The sequence below is a fragment of the Pleurodeles waltl genome, chromosome 3_1 (assembly GCF_031143425.1).
Source record: "Pleurodeles waltl isolate 20211129_DDA chromosome 3_1, aPleWal1.hap1.20221129, whole genome shotgun sequence".
Taxonomy (NCBI): domain Eukaryota; kingdom Metazoa; phylum Chordata; class Amphibia; order Caudata; family Salamandridae; genus Pleurodeles; species Pleurodeles waltl.
In genome coordinates, this window is record NC_090440.1 from 1,458,921,316 (window position 1) to 1,458,945,452 (window position 24,137).

General features: G+C 44.7%; 1 protein-coding gene across 1 annotated transcript in view; it reads right to left on the bottom strand.

Annotated features, from left to right (window-relative positions):
- LOC138285298 (ficolin-3-like) overlaps nucleotides 1–10,478 on the bottom strand; it is a 165,527-nt gene extending 155,049 nt beyond the window's left edge. Inside the window, exons 1-2 of the mRNA XM_069225041.1 lie at nucleotides 10,291–10,478; nucleotides 3,309–3,449 (exon numbers count right to left, since the gene is read on the bottom strand). Coding sequence (XP_069081142.1) covers nucleotides 3,309–3,449; nucleotides 10,291–10,381 — 232 coding nt within the window. The 5' untranslated portion in view covers nucleotides 10,382–10,478. The remainder of the gene's footprint in view (nucleotides 1–3,308; nucleotides 3,450–10,290) is intronic.
- Between the last annotated feature and the right edge of the window lie 13,659 nt (nucleotides 10,479–24,137).

Genomic DNA, 24,137 nt, shown 5'->3' on the forward strand with positions numbered 1-24,137 from the left:
GCGGTCAGATCTTGGCGGGCAGCTTCGAGGGCCATAGTTCCCACCAGAAGACGTAGAAGGAGCGTCATCATCCGAGGAGAGGAGCCCTCCGCGGCCCCAAGGGACGAGAGGCAGAAGAACGTCCAGGACGGGGTGCCCCAACCTGAAGGGCCTTAGACACAGCCACCTCAATTATGTCCTGAACCTCCTCCCTGGACATGAGAGGAGCAGGAACCCCCAGCGCAGCCTGGCGTCCACTAGGCATCTGAATGGGAACCACAACATCTTCCTCCTCCAAAGAATCCGGCGCCCGTTGGAATGATCCTGCACCGAAATGATCCCAGAAGAAATACACACTAAAGAAACCCCAACAACAGCCAACTAAAATAGGGGAGAACCCCCTCCCCCCACAAGCAGCAAATAAAAATGACGCACAAATCAACAAAAAAGAAAGAAAAATGCAGGCAGAACAGCCGGCCTACCGTAGTTGCATGAAGAGGACATGACTAGTGAATCAGCCCAGCAAACACGAGGCGAAGACCCGAAAGCGCAGCCCCAGCCACCAAAGAGCTGACCGATTCCATGAGCCGACCTGGAAGCGGATCCCCTAAGGCAGCCCAGGTGACCTCCAGGAAGACGCTACTGCCGGGAACCCACCGCGAGGAGCACCGCACTCACCGAGAGTCAACACGAAGCTCCCCCAAGCCCCGCCGTGGAGGAGAAAGAGAAGTTAAGTCTAGCGGGCTAGACAACAAAGAACAGGAGGTATTGGGGCAGGGGGGACTTTTTAAAGGAGAAGGGTGGGGTCTAGGGGCAAGGAGCCTCATTGGTATGGAAAGGAAGGCGAGGGAGGGATCGGAGGTAAAGCACATTATAAGTAATTAAATCAGCTTCTTCCAACTCGCCCATCTTCCTTGTTGTAGTCTACGCTCAATCAGTCAAGCATGATCCACCCGGACTTCAAACTTGTGCCCTTAAACAGAGACCAGTTCATAGAAGTGGTTTGATGAACAGCACATAAAAAAGAAACCTACACTGCAACTGCTGGGGTTAAAAAGTATAGATAGAGGGACACCCCCAGAACAGCTTTTATTGATGATAAAAGTATCCAGGGAAGCTTAAGTCACTATCTGTCACCGACACTGTTTCTGACACTACCCATGACGTGTTCATACCTGCAGTGACAGGGCCTGCCTAGTCCTTGGAGTCTACAACACGCCACCCTTTTTACTTTGCTAATAGCAAGATGAGTCTCTCTGCCCAGTGTGGATTAAGAGGCGTCATTTCACAAGAGGAAGTGAACTTTAGACCTTTTATGCTTTATTCATTAAAACGTATTTGTTCTTTGTTTCCTTGATCCTTGTTTCTTATTCCCTGTTCCTTATTGCTTTCATTAATCCTATTTACTGAAGGTTTAAACATCCCAGTGGGCAGGAAATGTTGAACAGACAAACAGACTTTGGATGCTCTCCTTTCTACCCTTCTTTTGTACACACCTATTATATCCATCTTATTTACCTGTGAGGCACTGAACCGGATGGTGTGGTGCCAGCATGTTCCTGTTCCCACCTGAGTTTACAGACACTGCAGGATTAGTATAAAGGTCTTCGTTTTCTATGGCATTCGGGGAGAGAAGGAAGAGATGCCATTAGGACATCTCACCACTTTTAAAACTAAGGCCAAAATTTATACTTTTTGCTAAACGTGGCCTAGCATCTTCAAAAAAGACGCTAGCCGGGTGGCGGTGGTGGTAGGGAAGGAGGGGGTTGTGCATCAAAAAATTATGCTATCCTGGTTAGAGGCAAAAAAAAAAGCCTCTAACCAGACTAGCGCCATTTCCTGGTGCACAACCACCAAAAACATGACTCCTGTCTTAGGAAAGACAGGAGTCATGCCCACCACCCTAATGGCCAGAAAAGGGGACAAGTGTCCCCTAGTCATGACCATTGCACCCTGTGCCATACATGGGGCCCCAAGTTAGGCCCCCCGATGGCAACAAAAAAAAAACGTACCTGGACTTACCTGGGATGGAGACCCCATCCTCCGGCGTACCTTGGGTGGGGGTATTCCTGGGGGTTCGGGAGGGCACATGTGGACCCATTCCATGGTGCTTAACCATGGAAATGGGTCCACAGGTCCCCTAATGCCTGGTCTTACCCAGGTGTTAAATAATGGTGCAAAGCAAGCGTTGCACCATTATTTGGCCCCTCCTCCCCCCTCGTGCGTCATTTTAGCATGAGGGGATAATTATGGGGCACTAGAGATAGAACCATTTTTTAGATGAGAACACCTACCTTGCATCTCATTGACAAACGGTAAGTGCACGAATCCAAAAAATGGTGCAAACTCCTATATTTTGACATTATACATGTCTAATGGCAAGATATAAATATGGAGTTAGGTTTGCGCTGAATTTGCGTTAAAAAAATAATGCAAATTTGGCACAAACAGAGTATAAATATGCCCCTAAGTATCCAAGCAGAACCGGTATGTGAGAGACAGTGCTACTGCTGGAGAGGAAGCCTTTGTTCGCAAGGAGCCCACCCATAATTCAGGCCAGCGCCATCACTCCAGAATTCCTTTCAGCACTCGGTGAGCCTGTCCAGTACTCACCTTAGCAATTAGTGACTATGCCACAGCCAAGTCCAGTGCTGGCCGCCAGGGAGTGTCAAGGGTCAAGCCTTGAGAGTGATATCTCACCTTCACTTGCTCATAAACAAAATTCTACATGCTTCCCATCCATCTTTTCAGAAACTGTTTGTCAGCTGCCTTCAAGCTATTTTTCTTTGTGAGTCTGTCAGGTGCTGGATCCCATCACATGCGTGGGTGGGTACTATGAGTGTGGATGGGTACTATGATTGCCTTTATGTGAAGTGAGAGGAGGGACGGGGAAGCAGCCAGTGTGCCCCGTTCCTTTGGTTGTCAGTCTCAAGGCAGTGCTGTAGCTTTGATGCATCATTCACTGTCCTCTAGATGGTGCCCTAAAGACTCAGAAACCGTGTAGAAGTCTGACAAATCTAGCACCAGTCTGTTGGGTAATATTCTCTCTGGTCCATTGCCACTGGTATCAGAACCAAAAGAGTATAGCAACCCAACTACATGATGATCATAGAGCAGGGTATGCTTGATTTAGCACGTAGAATCACCAGCCAAAGGGTGACATGAGGGTATATTTTCACAGTAAGAGTCTGAAACCCCAAAGTTTTAGAAAATACTGGTCAGTTGCTTTTACACTAATCTGCTGACCTTGCCGTCATATTCCTTGATGCAGAGGAAGTTCTACCCTGGATTGCTGTGGCAGACAAGACACACCTACCCCCACTTCTTACCTCTCAGGCCTGGTTCTCCAGTGGATCCTTTCTCTCCAGGGGCTCCCGCTGGCCCGGGGGGTCCGATGGGCCCTTGGGTTCCAGGGCATCCCTGTATGATGGCAAGGCGATCCGAGCCAGTGAGACCCACCAGCTGCACCCCTGTAATGAAAGGAGAGGTGGACAGAATGGATGAAGCCTGACAAAAGGACAAAGGGACAAAGGGAAAGGTGAGGCAAAGTCAAAAAGGTAAAGGAAGCAGCATGGGGGAGGGATAAAGGAAAGGAGGAAAGAGTGAAGTGAAGTGAAGGTAAGGTGGATAAAATATAATAGCATGGGGTGGAGTAAGAGAGATACAGAAAAGAGTGGGATACATAGAGACAGATAGGGAGAAAAAGGGATGCTGTGGAAATTTGAAGAAAGAAGAGATGGGTCGCAGAGTGGAACAGGTAACATAGGAGAACAAGATTTTAGAGGAGAGAGGCTCAGGGGACGCAAGTGGGAGGAGAGAAAAGCAGATGTTGGATGCTGTAAGAGATGGTGCAAAGGGGGATGGGTACTTGGAGGAAAGAGGTGCAGTAGAGGCACGGACGAATGGGTTGCGTAAAGTGTGGGGTGAGAGGGATGTATGGAGAAGGAATACAGGTAGACAGCCTATGAAGGACAGAGACATACAGCAAAACCAAACAGCCTTTGGGACTAGATCACACTCTGCTCATGAGTGCTCAAAAGTCAAAGAATCCAAATAATTTGATACTACTAAAGCCCACTGTTATCAGTGCAGGTAGGGTGACAATCCCTGACCGTCCTGATAAAGTACCTCTAGCCCAGTCTGCTATTGAGAGGGCAGACTAGGACTACCTCATACTGTCAGACAAGCACCATCAATCTACCTAAACCAGGAAAGTCCACACCAGAGGACATGCACAAGCACCCAAAGTACGTAGAGATCTGCCACATATGGATGGTATCCTAGAGGACTTTGATGCAACTCATCACTGCAGTTCCCATTCATGTCCCTCAGCTCTGTGGGTTTTAATCATATAAGGTACATTGTAATTCAGGGCATTTAGCCGGATCTCTGTGCTCTCTTTCTCAGATCGACAAGGTTTATAGGGTGAAGGACCTAACTGTAGTATGCAGCACAGGCAAAGGGTCGAAAACATTTTGTGATTAGACTCAAGCAGAATAAACTTTAATAGCCAGCTGATGTAACATGAATATGCCCCATCTCTGACTTATCCTTCCTCCTCCACACTATTAGGTGCTGCAGGCCAAGACATAAAAAGAGAACCACTCTGGTCAGTTACACACAACACCAAAACACTTCCCACATTTCCCCCAGGAAGTACAACTTTAAGTGAAGCACTCTTATGAGGTGTGATATGCTACCCTTCCGATAATGCAAGTTGGTGCCTCTCAACGGAGAATGGAGCAGACCTGCCAATTCATGCGGCACCACAGTGACTCACACAGCAGTGGGTCCTTTTACACACCCAGTGAGCAGCAGAGATCGCACAATGTGAGTTGAGAACCCCAGCAGAGAGCGTGGCCAACTCACACTGTGTGGAGGCTGAGCACAGCTGATGTCCACTGGGTGTGCAAACTCCACGGGACAGCAGCAGTAAGTAGCCTTTGAAGCCTGGGTTTGTTTGCCTTGAGGGGAAGGAGTAGCTCAAGGGCAGTGATCTGCACAAAGCCCACAGCCTCTCAATGGCCACGCCTCCTCTGAAGCACTTTCATGGCTGAGGAGGTAATGAGCTCAAGGTCCCAACACCCCTCTCCTTACAGTTCAATCCTCTCACAGGGTCAGTTTTTATTGAAAGTTGTCAGGTCTGATGGAGAGCTTTATAAATGCAATGCGAGGTCGCTGGTACACACATATGGACTGGTATTGAGAGACAATAACTGCCAAAGAGTAGGTGTTCCCAGACATCCACTTATGAATTTTGGTGCATTCCCAAATTGGCCATTAGTGGTAGACCTTGGAATGCGTCAAAATGCTATGTCTCCCCAGGTGAGGCATAAAGGGTAAAAATAACCTTATTGCTCCTCGTTTTTAACCGTTTCTTTACGTGCTGCATTCTGCAGCACACATACAAAGAGGAAAATGCTTCTCATCATTGTCTTTGTGCAGGAAGATGTCTCTTCCTGCATAAAAACAATCCTGCCTACAATACAGGCACCCTTAACACATGATTTAAGGGTACCTGCATTGGCGCAAGGCAGTTAAAAGTGCATCAGCGATAGGAAAGGACAGGAATGCACTGTATAATGTTCAATACGGTGCATTCCTGTCCTTTCACTTACATACAAAGCCGTGCAGTAAGGTGGCTTGCTGCGTTGCGCATTTCTGCATTGTGCTGCATGAAAGATTGATAAATATGCCCCGGGGTTCACTTGTACTCAGATCATGCATTAAAACAAGCATTGGCAATTTCCATTGTTTGTGCTTATGTTTAGTAGAAAGTTTTATACCTAGCTTCTTAACACAATAAAGGTATATCATAGACACCAGCAGTGCAGCCTTCCCTAACACAAATACGTTAAGGATAGGTGGCAGAAGCATAAGGAATATCACACCATTCCCTCACACATACCAGGTAGGTGCAACACAACCCTCTTCATGGAACATGTACACCTTTGTCAGAAACTGTACGCGTCCCAATTTCAGAAGACAGGTACAGGTAGGGTAGCATCAGCACACGTTTTCCACATGACAGGTACAAATTGGACAGCAGCAGTTCAAGCTTTACTTCCTCACAAAAGAAGGACAGTATGGTAGTAGCAAAGCAATGTTCCATCTGTAACATCTGGCAATATGTGAAATCTACAACTTCCCACAGAAGAAAGCCAGTAGGGCAGACTAGCGCAAGCTTCCATCTCTCACAGAACAGGAACAGTTAATGCATGAGTGACAGGAAGGTTACAGACAGAGCACTGAAGTGGACGCTTAAGTCACTCAGATGAATGCATAACTGGATGAGTTAGTGTTTAGGAAAGGTTGAACACCATTGTCGATTTGATAATATTCCAAGTCTGTATCTGGAAAAATCTGCTGCTGTCATTTGGAGATCTGTTTGTGTAGATTCTTTGGTGTTCCATGTATTGAGAAGTGGCCATCACCCAGGAATGTATGATGGAACAACTAATGGAAGAACCAGGCATGCCTGTACAACGCGATAGACACAACGACTGCGTTGTTTCCACGCATACCTTTACCATGCATGCCTTTACAACGATTTTTTGTTGTAAAAGCATGCCTAATAAAGGCATTTGTGGAATGGCATGCGTGGTTATAGTATGCCACCACCCCCACCTGCCCTAAAAACATAACTACCCGACCCCCCTGCCCTAAAAACACAACTACCCCGAACCCCCACCCACCCTAAAAACATAAGTACCCGACCCCCCACCCGCCCTAAAAACACAACTACCTCGACCCCCCCACCTGCCCTAAAAAAAAACTACCCCACCCCACCCACCCTAAAAAACAACTACCCGGACACTTTCCACCCACCCTAAAAACACAACTACCCACCCCCCACCAGGCCTAAAAACATAACTACCCTGACCCACCCTAAAAACACTACCACCTCAACCCACCCCACCCACCCTAAAAACACTACTATTCGGACCCCCCACCAGCTGCCCTTAAAATATAACTACCCGACCCTCCACCACCCACCCTAAAAACATAACTACCCTGAGCCCCACCCCACCCCTTAAAAACAAAAATGGCACCACCTGTCCTAAAAACATAACTACCCGACCCCCAAAACTGGCCCTAAAAACACAACTACCCTGCCTCCCCACTCGCTCTAAAAACACTACTACTCAACCCTCCCCCACTGTAAAAAACATAACTACACTTACCCCATCACCTGCCCTAAAAAACATAACTACCCTGACCCCCACCACCTGTCCTAAAAACGATAACTACCCTGATCCCCCACCACCCACCCTAAAAACATAACTACACAGACTCCCACCTCGCCCCTTAAAAAAACATGGCACCACCCACCCTAAAAACATAACTACCTGACCCCTGCCCTAAAAACACAACTACCCTGCCTCCCTCCACCCGCTCTAAAAACACTACAGGAACAATTAAGTCATGAGTGACAGGAAGTTTACAGACAGAGCTCTGAAGTGGATGCTTAAGTAACTCAGATGCATGCATAAGGGAATGAGTTAGTGATTAGGAAAGTTTGGATACCATTCTCACTTTTGATAATATTCCAAGTCTGTATCTGTAAAAATCTGCTGCTGTCATTTGGAGATCTGCTGTTTATGTAGATTCTTTGGTGTTCCACGTATTGAGAAGTGGCCATCACCCAGGAATGTATGATGGAACAACTAATGCGAGAACCAGGCATGCCTGACCAACACGGTCAGAACAATGACTGCGTTGTTTGCACGCATTCCTTTACCTTGCATGCCTTTACAACGATTTTCGTTGTAAAAGCACGCCTGGTAAAGGCTTGTGTGGAACAGCATGCGTTGTTCTAGTATTCCACCCTCCACCCGCCCTAAAACATAACTACCCGACCCTGCCCTAAAAACACAAGTACTGTGCCCCCCACACCCACCCTAAAAACACAAGTACCCTGACCCCCCACCTGCTCTAAAAACACAACTAACCCAACCCCCCACCCACCCTGAAAACACAAATATCCCGACGCCCCCACCCGCCTTAAAACAGAACTACCCCGACCCCTCACCCACACTAAAAAACACAACTACCCCGACCCCCACCCGCCCCTTAAAAAAAATGGCACCGCCCGCCCTAAAAACATAACTACCCGACCCCCGCACCACCAGACTTAAAAACACAACCACCCCTACCCCCCACCCACCCTAAAAATACTACTACCCCGGCCCCCCCACCTACCCTAAAAAACATAACTACACCACTCCCCACCACATGCCCTAAAAACATAACTACCCTGACTCCCCACTACCTGCACTAAAAACATAACTACCCCGACTCCCCACTACCCCTAAAAAGAAAAATGGCACCACCCACCCTAAAAACATAACTACCCAACCCCGCCCTAAAAACACAACTACCCCGCCCCCCTCCTGCCCATAAAACACTACTACCCAGACCACCCACCTGCCCTATAAATACAAGTACCCCGACCCCCACCACACACCCTATAAACATAACCACCCCACCTGCCCTAAAAACACAAGTACCCCAACCCCCACCTTCCCTAGAAACACTACTACCCGACCCCACTGAGCCCCCAAAAACATAACTACTCCGACCACACCTGCTCTAAAACCATCACTCCCCCACCCATCCTAAAAAACATAACTACCCTAACTCCCCACTGCCCGCCCTAAAAACATAACTACCCCGACCCCCCCATCACTGCTGCTTAAAAAAAAAATGGCACCACCCACCCTAAAGCATAACTACCCGACCTCACCCTAAAAACACAACTTCCCCGCCCCCACCTGCCCTAAAAACACTATCTCCGACCCCCCACCTGCCCTAAAAACATAAGTACCCTGATCCCCCACCACCCACCCTAAAACATAACTACCCGCCCTGCTCTAAAAACACAAATACCCCGACCCCCTACCCACCCCAAAAACACTACTACCCCGACCCCCGAACCCCTAGAAACATAACTACCCCGACCCCCCACCCAGTCTAAAAACATAACTCCTCCTACCTGTTCTAAAAAACATAACTACCCCGACCCCCTGCCCCTTAAAAAAAATCCCCCACCCCAGCCCCACTTACCTGAGCGCACCCTTTTCCGATGCACTCTCCCTTTTTCTCTGCCTTATGGCGTTGTTCAGCACATGCTTGGTTAAGGCAGAGAAAAAGCTCTGCGTTTTTCCAGCAAGCGTCATTCCGCTTGCGATTGTTTCGGACGTTTCTCATCACCCAGTAGGTCATTGATAATTGTAGCAGCCTCACTATAGAGCAGAGGACTTCAAGCTGGGGGGCGGGCCCCCCAGGGGGCCTCAAGTGATCATAGGGGGGCGCTCGACTACGGCCAAAAGAAGCATTATACAGATAACAGGCCTTTGTTTTAAGCAGAAGCATGTTATTGCATTTTTAAAAAAGGTAGCAGTACTTAACTACAATGTTTAAATAGGTCTAGACATATTTAAACATTGCCAACTTTATAAAATAATTGTGAACAATTCTGAGGGGGGGCAATGATTTTTTTTTTTCAACTGGGGGGCGAGGCATTAAAAAGTTTGGAGACCACTTCTATAGAGTAACTAATTTTCGTCCAGGCAGGCAGACAGGTACCAACCTCTTCGAAAAGGTTGTGAATGTAAGCGCACCTGGCGTTGTGCAATGCAAGGCTCGGAGCTGCACCTGCTCAAAATACTGAGGGTCGCCAGAGACTGCACAGTAATCCAACGCAGCCTTTGAAACAGAGCCTGCAAAACAGCTTAGTGGGTTGACCACCGGCAACATACGTGTATATTTGCATGTGCCAAATCGAGTCCTGAAAGAGCAACGTAAACTATTCAACTTTCCAATGAATGATATAGGTACCATAACGCTATTGAAGTGGGTGATAAAACATTTTTTTCTATTTAAGAACTTTGAGAAATTCCAGTGCTGGTCGGGTGGATGGATGGCACGAGTCAGACCTCTGACTTAAAACACCTATATAGATTATTTTACGGGACGCTGACAGGGATTGGTCCAGGTGACTATGGAATGACCTTTTAAAGCACGTATCTTTCTTAATATTTTTGGGGGGATCGTATGTTTGCAACACCATTCCGAAAGACAGTATTTGCATCTTGAAAGAATTAAGCGTGGAAAAGGCCTCCAGGCTGTCGAGCACTTGTCGGCTGGGCTACAGCAATAAAATTATCTGAGGAGTGAATATCACAGAGGGCTAATATGAATTATTTTTTCATGCAAATAAAATCGGATTGCTACAAGCCCATTAAGATTTTGGATTGATTAATACCAAGGTGGTTTACTAACAAGTATTCATAAAATCGATTATTTTACCTGGACATGTATCACTCTCTTCGGCTCTGGTGCAGGTGCATAGAAGCAGCAGCTCCGTCAAAAACACCGAGACAGACAGCACGACACACATCCTCGCAGGCTTGCCCAGCTCGCAGACTGCCCCTCTTTGTGCTCCTCTGCACACTCACTCTACTTTCCTTCCCTCTGACCTGTTAAGACAACATCATCATGGAAATATTTCCTATCGCGGGACAGCAATTTCCCTCAATTGTGCAAGGCTAAGGACACGCCCCAAAACCTCCTTGTGCCGAAAAGTAGACAGAAGGGAGGGAAATGATGGACGGGCAGGGTGAGTGGAGGGAAAAAGAGGTAGAAGAAAAGATATACTGCAGGGACATGGCGGAGAGAAGCCAAGTCTGAAAACATAGCGCTACTAAGCAGCAAGATTAAATGTAAATTTACAGTGTCCGCCAGAGTGCATGACCACGCATACATGTCTGATTATTCAGAGGCAGCTCTTGCAGAGAAAGGCAATGAACCAAACATCGAATTACCAGATGACAGTTCGCGAGAATCCAACAATTCCAGCCCCGCGCTTTCCTTTAACACATCATTGTTTATAGTTACCATGGTCCACTGGGGGTTACTTGAAGTCTACTAGAAGCACAAGTCCCACGATGAACCAATGCAGTGTAAATGTAGCTGAAGGCCTGCAGCTGGAAAGAAGGTGTCATGTGTCATGTTATCCTGGGTTAGCTCTATCTGAGTGAGTGATGGGCCTAAATAACTGAACACGGGCTCAGTGTCAGTGATACAGGTCCAAAGCACGTCATGAAAAAAAAATGGGTGTACTAATTAGCACCAGAGGCGGCTCCTCCGCTAAGGTGGAGGAGAGTTGCCCCACTGGTTCCCCTAAAAAGATCAAATAAAATGATAGTAACGTACACGTTATTACCTTTTTATTTTTCCTTGTTGGGGAGTGGGGTTGGGGGGGGGGGCTGGAGGGAAGGAGTGTGCCGGAAGAGAGCAATGTGCACGCAAAGTGCACATGTATTTTTGGCCGGCCGGTTGGGTACTTTGCATGTTCTCTACCCAGCTAGAGAACATGCATAGGCTCCTACTTCCAGTCTGAGCCGCAAAGCAAGCCGCTCAGACCAATCACAACTTTTGCTTTCAGCAGCATCCTGAGCCTGTGCAGCCAGAAGAGGAAGAGGGGAGACCCTTAGGTAATTCATTTATTTATTAACTCTGAAAGCCTCCCCCCATGGCCCTTTGTGCATGGTTCCCTCCCCTGCTGTTCAGTGGCAGCCGCCACTAATTAGCACATTTAATTCACAATGATGTCACATGCAGTGAGGTCACACTACGAAATGTTAAACAATTGAGATTTTCCTAGCCTTGGCGTCCGAAAGGCTAGATTTTAATAAAGACACTGAGGCAAGTATTTTGCTGTCTTTTCTTGCTTTTAATTTAAACAGCAGCCAAGAAAAAAACTACATTTCCCAAGAAAAGTAAACTATAAAGTGACATCACAATGAGAACGACCAATAGGACATCGAGTTCAGCTATTAATATATTGACTGCGAACAAGTCCTCTTTTCTTGATGTGAGAACTAAAGAGGAGAATAAGTAACAAACAAAACTGTATAGAATATAGTAATCACAGTGAAAATGTCAATAAAGCAATCCTGAAGTTGGCGAGCGTAGACTTGAGCACGGGAAGGAGAAACGTTGAAGAAAGAATCCTGTCTTGATGAAAGAACATCATGTCGACTAGGAGGATCTAATGCCGGAAGAGGGAGTTGGAACTGAAATAAAGGAACAAGGAAGGGTTAATCGAGTGGTGGGATAATACTTGCCTTGTTGTCTTTAATAAAATCTAGCCTTTTGGACACCAAGGCTAGGAAAATCTCAATTTTATTACAAGACCGGAGACTCATATTAAGCATGTTCAAAGAATAGCAATAACAGTCTGAAACATGAGAGATTGATTTACAGTAAAAAGTTTTAAACGTGTTTTCATTAGACCAGTCTGCAGACTTGAGAATATCCTTTAAAGAGGCCCGGCCCAGAAAGCCTGAGAGCCCATGGCCCCTCTGGCAGAATGGGTTCCAAAAAAATCTACATTGATCCCAGCTAAAGACATGATCCATTTGACCCAACGTGCTAAAGTAGGTGAAGAAACAGGCGTAGGAAGTTGGCTCTGTATATACTATTTCAAAGTAAGAAATAGTGTGCACAGAGTCCAAGGGTTCCCCTTAGAGGAAAGATAGTGGCAAAAATAGATAATTCTAATGCTCTATTTTGTGGTAGTGTGGTCGAGCAGTAGGCTTATCAGAGGGTAGTGTTAAGCATTTGTTGTACACACACAGGCAATAAATGAGGAACACCCACTCAAAGACTTACTCCAGGCCAATAGGTTTTTATATTGAAAAATATATTTTCTTAGTTTAAGAACCACAGGTTCAAGATTTACATTAAACACTTTAAATGTAAGGTACTTTACGTAGATAATTTAGGAACTTTGACTGAACACAATATCATGTACAGTCTTTGTAAAAATTGCAATAAGCTATTTCAAAAGTGGACACTGCAAAAATCTACAGTTCCCGGGGGAGGTAAGTAAAGGTTAGTTTTGAAGGTAAGTAAATCACTTACAAGTCTCAAAGTTGGGGCATAGGTAGCCCACCATTGGGGGTTCAAGGCAACCCCAAAGTTACCACGCCAGCAGCTCAGTGCTGGTCAGGTTCAGAGGTCAAAGAGGTACCCAAAACACATAGGCTTCTATGGAGAACAGGGGTGCCCCGGTTGCAGTCTGCCAGCAGGTAAGTACCTGCGTCCTTGGGGGGCAGACCAGGGGGGTTTTGTAGGGCACTGGGGGGGACACAAGAAGGCACAGAAAGTTCACCCTCAGCGGCACAGAGGCGGCCGGGTGCAGTGTGCAAACAGGCGTCGGGTTTTGTATAGAAAGTAATGGAGAGATCCGGGGGTCACTTCAACGATGCAGGCAGGCACAGGGGGGGCTCCTTGGGGCAGCCACCACCTGGGCTAGGCAGAGGGTCATCTGGGGGTCGCTCTTGCCATGGAGTTCGGTTCCTTCAGGTCCTGGGGGCTGCGGGTGCAGTGTTGGTTCCAGGTCCCTTGTTACAGGCAGTCGCGGTCAGGGGGAGCCTCTGGATTCTCTCTGCAGGTGTCGCTGTGGGGGCTCAGGGTGGTCGTCTCTGATTACGCACTGGGCTCGCAGTTGCCGGGGAGTCCTCCTTGAGGTGCTGGTTTTCTGCAGATCGAGCCGGGGGCGTCGGGTGCAGAGGGTGAAGTCTCAAGCTTCCGGCAGGAAACGTGAAGTCTTTGGAAGTTGCTTCTTTGGTGCCAAGAAGTAGCTGGTTTTAAACAGAGCCGCTGTTCACAGGAGTTTCTTGGTCTTTGGGTGCAGGGCAGTCCTCTGAGGCTTCCGGGGTCGCTGGTCCCTGTTGGATGCGTCGCTGTGGCAGTTTTCTTCGAAGTTGGGAGACAGGCCGGTAGGGCTGGGGCCAAGGCAGTTGTCGTCTCTGTCTTCTTTGCAGGGCTTCAGGTCAGCAGTCGTTCTTCTTTGTTAAGGTTGCAGGAATATAGTTTCCTAGGTTCTGGGGTGCCCCTAAATACTAGTTTTAGGGGTGTGTTTAGGCCTGGGAGGGCAGTAGCCAATGGCTACTGTCCTGGAGGGTGGCTACACCCTCTTTGTGCCTCCTCCCTGTGGGGAGGGGGGCACATCCCTAACCCTTTTGGGGGAATCCTTCACTCTCAAGATGGAGGATTTCTAAAAGCAGGAGTCACCTCAGCTCAGGACACCTTAGGGGCTGTCCTGACTGGTGGGTGGCTCCTCCTTGTTTTGCTAATTATCTCCTCCAGCCTTGCCGGCAAAAAGTGGGGGCAGTGGCCGGAGGGGCGGGCATCTCCACTAGCTGGGATGCCCTGGGGCGTTGTAACAAAAGGGGCGAGTCTTTGAGGCTCACCGCCAGGTGTTACAGTTCCTGCAGGGGGAGGTGAGAAGCACCTCCACCCAGTACAGGCTTTGTTCCTGGCCACAGAGTGACAAAGGCACTCTCCCCATGTGGCCAGCAACATGTCTGGTGTGTGGCAGACTGGCAGACTCTAGTCAGCCTACACTGGAAGTCGGGTTGGTATTCAGGGGCATCTATATATATATATCTATATGTATGTTACAATAAATTGCACATTGGCATCAGTGTGCATTTATTGTGCTGAGAAGTTTGATACCAAACTTCCCAGTTTTCAGTGTAGCCATTATTGAACTGTGGAGTTTGTGTCTGACAAACTCCCAGACCATTTACTCTTATGGTTACCCTGCACTTACAATGTCTAAGGTTTTGCTTAGACACTGTCCCCTCACCTGTGGTATAGTGCACCCTGCCTTAGGGCTGTAAGGCCTGCTAGAGGGGTGACTTAGGGGTTTCTGTAAAGAAATAAGTAATTGGGAGGCTAAGGATGATCTCAAATCTGCAGTACGTGTCACACAGCTCTTTAAACAAATTCCAACACACAGTTTTGGGTTGAGAGGATAAGAATGGGTAATGCACAGATGCCAGGTCAGTTTTAGTACGTCTTTGAACCTGAAAAGAAACACCAAAAGGAGAGAAGAAGAAAAAGAAGGAGGTAACATCTAAAGTGAAACACGTTTTATGGATATCAGACATAAAAGCATAGTCAACTTTGCCAAAAGTTGCTTAAGAGAAAGGAGATCATTATCCGGCCAAGCCGTAAAAACATTCAACACTAGATTAACATCCCACATTATAATATATTTAGGAGATGGAGGAAAACACATCTTACTCCCTTTAAAAGTTGACAGATGAGAGGATGTTCACCAGTCGGTCTGCCATTGACTCTATGATGTTCAGCTGAAATGGCTGATCTGTAAGTGTTGATAGTGCGTTAGGCCTTACCCTGGGAGGCCAAGAAAGCAAGGAAATTCTCAACTAGCACCATATCAGCTGAAAAGGGATCTGAATTCATGTCCATACACCAGCTGCACCAAATGGCCCAAGCGGATTTATAAGCCCGGGAGGTACCCGGGGCTCTAGACTGTTGGATGAGTTTAAGAGCATCCTCTGAAATTCCTGGGGTTCTCCAGGACGACCCGAAATCTTCCAAGCAATGAGGAACAAGGAATTGTCGAGGACCATGTGGTATTGTTGACCCTGGGGATCCAACAGCAGGTTGGGGAAATGAGGAAGCCAGACCGGACGATCGGCTGGTAATTCCAATAGAGTTGGATACCAGGGCTGAGCCTGCTAAAAGGGGTTTATGGGAACTAGAGTGGATTGTTGACTGCACGCTTGTGCAAGAACTCGAGGAATCAGAGGGAAAGGAGGAAAAGCGCAAAGAAGAGATGACGGACAAATCTGAAGGAAAGCATCCGTGGCTAGAGCCTGCGGATCCGGCCTCCAACTGAAAAAGGAAGGAAGGTGGGAATTGAGAAGAGAAACAAAAAGATCTATGGACATGTCGCCATACATGAAAATAAGATAATTGAACACTGAAGGGTGCAACTGCCAATCGCTGGAATCGTGAAGATGTCTGGAGTACCAGTCTGCGACTGTATTCAGATTGCCTGGCAGGTAAACCACTTGGAGCGATATTTGACGATGAAGACAATATTCCCAGAGATGCTTTGCTAGGGTAGATAAAATCTTGGACCTGGTGACTCCTAGATGGTTGATGTATCTGACGGCGGTTAAGTTGTCCATCCTGAAAAGAATGGTGCAACTTACCTTGTCTTTTGTAAAGGAGCGGATGGCAAAAGAACCTGCAAGCATCTCTAAACTGCTTTTGTGCAAGAAGGACTCCTTCAGAGACCATGCGCCTCCAGCAGAGAACTGACCACATCTTGCACCCCTATCAGTCCGACTTGCAGCAGATTGTAATACAAGATCTGGGGTGGCAGAGAAGATAGTTCTCCCGTTCCAGGCATCTAGGTGTGTTAGCCACCACAGAAGTTCTTCTTTGGACTCTGAGTCTAGAACCATTGGACCGGAATAGGCGAGGCCTTTGTGAAGATGGCGTAGCTTCAAACGTTGGAGGGCGCAATAATGCAGAGGACCTGGGAAAAAAGCTTGAATAGAGGAAGCGAGAAGCCCCACTAGGCGAGCTAGAGTTCTGAGGGAGATGTGAGGAAGAGATAAAGATTGACAAATCTCTTTCTTGATTAAAGAGACCTTGTATTGAGGAAGTTGAAGAATTGAAAGAGTAGTGTCTTTGAGAAAACCGAGAAATTCCAGTTTTTGAGTTGGAACGAGGGCTGATTTCTGAAAGTTGATGAGGAACCCTAACTTGAGTAGAAGATCCTGACAAAAATGTAACTGAACAAGGAGAAGGTCTTTGTCTTGTGCCATTAGGAGAAAGTTGCCTAAATAGAGGATCAGACTGACACCGTGAGATCGAAGGAAGGCTGCTACAGGCTTGAGAATCTTGGTGAAACACCAAGGGGCTGAAGGGAGCCCGAAAGGAAGAACCTTGAATTGGTAAAAAGAGTTTTGCCATTGGAATTGAATTAATTTCCTGTGTGAGGGATGAATTAGTACTGTGAGGTAAGCATCTTGAAGGTCCAATCTGACCAACCAATCGTTTTGTAGCAAAATATCTCTGAGATGGAGGATAGTCTCCATCTTGAAATGCCAATAGATTACAAAATTGTTGAACTTCTTTAGGTTCAGAACTAGTCGAAACTTCTGGTTTTTCTTTTGGACCAAGAAAATGGCACTGAGAAAACTGGAGGAGTCCAACAGAACTGGTTCTATGGCTTGTTTGGAGAGGAGGGAGTGGATCTCGTTGTGGAGAAGTTGGTTTTGCTCTTGAGAAAAAACAAGGGGGAGAGGAAAAAGGGACTGACTTGGGGGTTGATAACATTCTAAGAGGCAGCCTTGAATGGATTGAATTACCCAGGAATCTGAAGTGAGAAACAACCATGAATCTAGAAATAATGCCAGTCTGCCTCCTACTGGAGGAAGGCCAGAACTGAAAACACTTACTGGACAATTGCTCTCCTTTGTTGGCATAACCTCTGTTGCGATACCCTCTTGAGCGACGGGGATAGAAACGTGGTTTGTATCCTGAGTAGGTATCAAGCTGGTTTTACAGGTTGTAGGAGTCTCGGTTGGGATATTGACCTCTGAGGGAGCGGCCGGCAAAGTAACTCCTGCCTTTGCCGACCCTGTGACGAAAAAATCTTCTTAATAGAAAGGTGTGCTTTGTCCAGGGTGGCAAAGACGTACTTGCTCAGCTCCTTTATGAAGGAATCTCCAAATAACAAACCTTTAGCCGAAGGGCCCTCTTCTTTGGAGGCCAAAGACGCCAGCTTGGTATCAATCTTTAAAAGGAGACTCTTCCTCCTTTCAATAGATTATTGGGTGTTTGCATTCTCAAGCATACAAATAGCGCGTTGCCCCCAATTGGAAGGAACCATAGGATCTATTGGAGAATGGTCCATTTTGTCTTCCTCAGCCAAATCAAAAATCCTAGTGAGAGGTCCCATCAAATCTAAAAGTTTATCCTGGCAACCAGACCGGGCTCTACCCACACCTTTCTTAGGGTCTTTTTCTGAATTTTGTGAAAAACATGAGCATGTTTGGGTCAATCACAGGGGTAGCAGTGACACTGTCGGATAAAGAGGGACGGGGACACTCAGATTTCAACTTATTTCTGGTAACCTTGTCAAGAGAGTGGCGAGTAGAACAAGACATAGTCTGCAAAATGGTCAGCAGGAAACCATACCTTAGAGTTTGGATGAATCCTGAAGGAAGGGTCGAACATAGGTTCACCCGAATGGTCTACCAAGACCTGAGACACAGGGTGAACGGCACCACCGTCAATAGGAGAAATTTTGCACCTTTTCTCCAAAGGCCAATAAACATATGGATCCGAAGATCCGTCCATATAATCTATGTGACTAAGAGAGCCATATTCATCATAAGTGTCTCTTAATTGGGCAATATGGAGAGGGGAGGAAGGAATGCCCGATTTAGAAACCTCTCAGGTGGGGGGACCAAAGGAGACAGAAGCGCCTTTTGAAGGCCCAGGAAGGGTGGCCGCACATTTCTTGCCTTTGGCAGAAGGCACGTCAGTAGCAGAAATAATTTTGGAAAAGGAGGCTTCTAAATTTTTGGATATATTCAACATTGGGACAGAAACTGCCTGTTGAACAGAGTCCTTATTAAAGGCCTTTAAGGTTTCTTTAAAAAATTGAGAATCCTCTTCTTCAGACATACCGAAGGAAGAAAAATTAACAGGAACAATAAAGGTATAACAAAAAAACTGACAAAAAACTGAAGAGTTAAATTTAATCCAGTACATAAAGTGTTGAAATTAGGTTGTGAAGGCAGGGAGTGGCCTTGAAGGGGTGGGCGTGTCAAAATAGAAGGGAAAAATCCTACCGCGACACAAGAGGTGGTAACAGGATGAGAAAAACTTCACCCAGGGGAGTTTCAGTCAGAAAAATGCTTCGGTTCTCGGCAACACGGCCAAAACAGGCACGGGAGGAATTACAGTAAGGCTGCCTAGACGCGAGGAGAGGAAGTGAAGCACCGGCCGCACGCGTCTACAACGGCTAAAAATAACCGTTGGTAGACGCATGAGGAGTAATTAAGATGAAACAGACCGCGAGCGCGGGCATATTAAAATAAAGCTTATAAACGGTGAAATGCACATATAAACAAATAAATACAGTACACATATGTATAAAAAAAAAATGAATGAAGGTTGGAGTACTTATCTTGACTGCGAGCAGAAAGAAAAGAGGACTTGTTGCTCGCAGTCAATATATTAATAGCTGTACTCGATGTCCTATTAGTTGTTCTCATTGTGATGTCACTTTGTAGTTTACTTTTCTTGGGAAATGTAGTTTTTTCTTGGCTGCTGTTTAAATTAAAAGCAAGAAAAGACTGCATAATATGAGCCTCCGGTCTTGTAATAAAATTAGAATATTCCCCGCAAAAAATTGAGCTGGCCTATTTTTACGGAAACAGGCCATTTAGCATAACCACGAAGAAAAGTGAAAAGAATGTATTTTTGTTTGTTTTATTTGGTTTGTTTTACACTTTGTTTACATGTCTTACATGTAGGTTTGCACATATCCATTTGTATGGTGTTCAGAACCTGTGGATGTTGATATTACACATTTGAACTGCATTAAGTGAGTAAACATTAGCAGATGTAACGGTTGATGGTGTAGAGTTGCACAATACTTCACGGATAAGAAATATGAACATACCCACCTCCACCCACAAAGCCTCTCTTACACCTAATTGGGTGTCAGAAGAGGGAAGGCGGTTGGAAACAATCTTGAGGACAGGCCACACACAGTATTTTCAAATGCAAGCAGCAGCAGTCTTGGCGCAGGTGACAACTCAGCCACAGCCTCCTTTTGCCTCGGGAACTGGGGGAGCAGGAAGTGATGTTCCTTCCCTAAATCAGTGGGGTATGCTGTACACCTGTGTCCACCCTCGACTTGTGCCCTGTGCAGACCCGATATTTATCTTTTCAGATGGTCTGAACTACAGTGATGCATGCCGAACATGGGCAGACGAGCTCCTTCAAAGAGACTTCACTCCTCCCCGACTTAGAGAGAACAGCAGACCTTTAGACAAGCTCCATCAGTTATGTATGCCTAATCTCTGAACATGGGCTCAGCCGCAGTGATGCAGTTCCAGTATCAGTTATATGACCAAAAAACGAAAACCACAATTTCAAATTACCATAACAGCAGCAAAAAATATCGTCTACCAAAATATAATAACCCTATACACAAACAAGAAATACACATATATACCGAACAAAAATATTGCCATAAAAATATTTTAAAAAAACATCATATCCAACACAAAAATAGAGAAAAACTAAATATGGTTGTAAAAGGTAAATATACACAAAATAACAAAAATATTGAAAACAACATTGACTACAAAAATATTATTAAATTAAACTAAAATATATTAATCCTATCAATTGGAAACTAAGAATTACCTTTATAAGTCCAAAAATAACCAAACACAAATAAAACATTTAAAAATATTGCACTAACCACACAAAAATATTCCAAATTATTTATAAAACACTATTTACTTACAAAACAACTAAGATACATATACACCAAATTTAACTCATTAAGAAAATACAAATAATATAACATCTAATAAATTAACATAAATACAGGATACATCAACTACTAAAGTACTACATAAATTTCTACACCCCTAAAAATGATCTTGATATACACACAAACATACATTTGTGTGTATATATATATATATATATATATATATATATATATATATATATATATATGTATATTACCTACATACATACATACAGTCATACATGTATACATACCATATATACATATTACCTACTGGTGGTCCCCAGTCCCCAGTAAGTAGTTATAGTTTGGACCTAGTTTCCATGGGAAACAGCCTTTACAACGCAACCGTTACCACACAATACCTTTACCAAGCATCCATTACAATGCATATGCCATTTCACACCAAATTTTACAACGCATATGCCTGTACCACGCATGCCTTTACAGCAAAAATGCAAACCAACAAATTCCGGTGACTGCTGCTCCAAATTAATCGAACAGAAGATCACGTACCACAGCTAAATTGCGCAGCATGCCATGTTTATTCACCGATGCTCTACAATGTTCCAGTATCCTATGGAAGATTTAGCACATGGGCAGTACAGTGCATATACTGAAAATTCTGTGTTCCAGGTTAGATGTTTCCTTTTCATAAAATGTTTTGTTTCTTTAGATAATACTATTTCTCAGCAACTAGTACTAAATTTCCACACTTTACACATACCACAGGTGAAAAAACCTTGTATGGATCTTTGGGAGTTCTTTACTGAAGACTGCACATAGGCAGCACAATTCATAAAGCAAAAAAACGGATACTTGAACATTATAGAGCAGTCAAGAATGAGGATAAACAATATCCGGTGGTGAGACATTTCGCAAGTCATCATGATAAGAACACAAATTTGTTAAAATTCTGTGTATTGGAAAGTATTCCTGTTAACATAAGGGGTGGCAATAGAGAACAAGAATTACAGAGGCTGGAATCGAAATTAATTATTAAATATAGGACTCTTCAACTGAAAGGATTGAATATGGATGAAGAACTTTCAGTTCATTTGGGGTAAACACTGTATCATAGAGCAGTTTGTGGTTGTAAGATTTAGAATTAAGAAGATCTTCCATTTATAGTCTTGTGTATATTTTGTATAAAAACTGAGTGACCAGTATTGCACACACTAGAATTAGCGCATAGTTAGTAAATATTATCTGTATTGTATCTTTGCTTTGCAGGGAGACAAATGAATACGGCCCAATGGGATGGAGGCAGGAGAGCTATTATATCTTGTTCCCTGCACTGCGACAGTCTCAGAGAGCGCAATGTTAAGTATTAACAATAATTTTGTTTAATATTTATTTGTTAGCTTATTTTTATTTTTATTTTGTTTATTGTATGTTTTGAGGTATTAATTACAAGTATAGATGTACATATGTTTGAAGTGACAATTGGAGCTATAGTGGCTAGTTGAAGATATCCATTCCACAATGGCTGACACGTTCAGTGAGTGTAATCATAGAGTTTATTACTTTAGTCCTTTTACTATTGTTATGTAGGGGAGTGCAATGGAGGTCCATGATAAGTGTTGATGGACTTCCAAACCGTTTGGATTGATTGTACTCGTGAACAAGGAGTATGAGCTCCATTTGGTGAATAAACATGGCATGCTGAGCAATTAAGCCGTGGTACGTAATCTTCAGTTCGATTAATTTGGAGCAGCAGGCACTGGAATTTGTTGGTATGTTTTGGGTTCGCCACCCTTCCACGAGCTAACCGCGATTGAAGTGACGGTGATACCGCGAAGTTTTGTGGAAAATATATATATGTATATGTATATATATATAGCAAATCAAATCAATCTTTATTCTACCAGTACTATGATATAGTCAGCCATAAAAGAATAAAACAATACAGCACCTTAATAAAGCATATCAATAACATTGTTAAAAGTGAATTAAAAGCATCTAAAATCATCATAAAGCACAAAGATCATCAATTCACATCTAATCTCTTATCACATTATTTGCCCTTTTATACCATCCTTCCCAATCATTTAAAGTGCCTACATTTTCCTGATAGCAAGAGCAGCTGTAATATAACTAATTACTGCAGCACAAACATCCAATGAGGGCAAGCTCTACAATAATTTTTAACCCCTCCTTGTAAGATGAGAATTGTTCCTTCAGCAAAATAGGGCTTAAAAACCTTGATCTGGGTGAGCCGAATGATGTGCAAAATAGCATAAGGTGTGAAGTAGATTGTGCAGTCAGCCCAATACACAGGCAAGGTGGAAGAGATGAAAACTAGCCACACACTGAGAAGGCCTGCAAATAATGAACTGTGTTAAGCCTGAACCTGGTGAGATAAAATCTATACTCTAACTTGTCTATCCACAAAAGGTATGGTTCTGCACTAGCTGTCATACAAATTTGCATATATCTCGTTACTGCAAAGCTTTTTACAACACTAGTCAATCTTGCTTTTTCGTTAGTCGCTTTATATACCTCTATTAATTTTGTCTTACTGTTAGCAGCAATAGTCTCTGGCTTGTCAAAAAAGGGCACACACCCCAAACTGTAAAAGGAACACTTCAAATACAGCAACCAGGGTAGTGACGCCGCATTATCCAACTTCACACAATCCTTTAATATGTCCCTAGAAAAATCAGCTTTGCGGTTACTCCTTATCTTTTTTCACAGGAGTAGTGGAGCCAACTTTATGAAATCATCTATGTATCCTACCCCTAATTCTGTATGGACAATAAAACTTGCAGTGGATCTTGGGATGACTAAAAGCCTACATGAAAAAACATTTTTTGCAGATTTAAGTTTGCCTGCTACTGAGTAACCCCACACTCCAGCAACCATAAGTTTCCACCACTACGCTTTTACTCTTATAAAGCTGGACCAGCTCACGTATTGGCCTCTGCTCCAGATTCCTCGCAAATCTAAATATATGCTTTCCTATTATCCTCATTTTAGCTGCTCTCTGTTATATTAACCAACCTCAACTTCCATTTGAGTTGGGACCATGTTTTCATAGAAAAATAGTTTTTTTTTTACTTGCCTATATCTTTGACACCCTTTGAGAAATCTTCACAAAATGTTCTGAAAAAAGTGTGCAGGAAATCTTGTTGCACATGTGAAGTTTCGGGGCGATCCGTCAAGCAGGGGATGAGAAAAAGGGGTGGTCAAAAAACTTGCATTTACCATGTTAATTCCAATAGGAGCTTTGAACATGATTGCAGCGCGAACCAGTGGACGGAATTACACCAATTTTGGCAAAAAGGTAGCTATTGGTACGCAGATTGTGCTTTCAGTTATTTGATGTAAATCCAATGAGTAGGTTTTGAGATGTTAAAGGAAATCCAAATTTATATATCTCTGGCCGCAACAACTTTGTGAATAATCACAAACTTGTGCAAGAAAATGCAGAGCTCTGATTGAGTGCCAACACTTCAGCCAGGAAGTGTTGGCAGCCATCTTGGGATTCAGCTTCAGCAGAGACCCACAAAAAAAGGTTAAAAAATAAGACAAGGGGCCAGGGTAGAACCACCCTGACCCATTAGCTCTGGTGCTGGGGTCCCAGAGGGACTTCTCCCAGGGCCAAAAAATACTCTTTAAAATACTTTTTGCCACAATGTCACCACAATGTTGCAAATTTGTGGATTTTATTTTTAAAATAAGGACGGACTGCGCCCTTGTTCTTAAGAAGCCCCCGGGTGGGTAGGTCCCGGGGGCACTGACATTTTTAATGCAG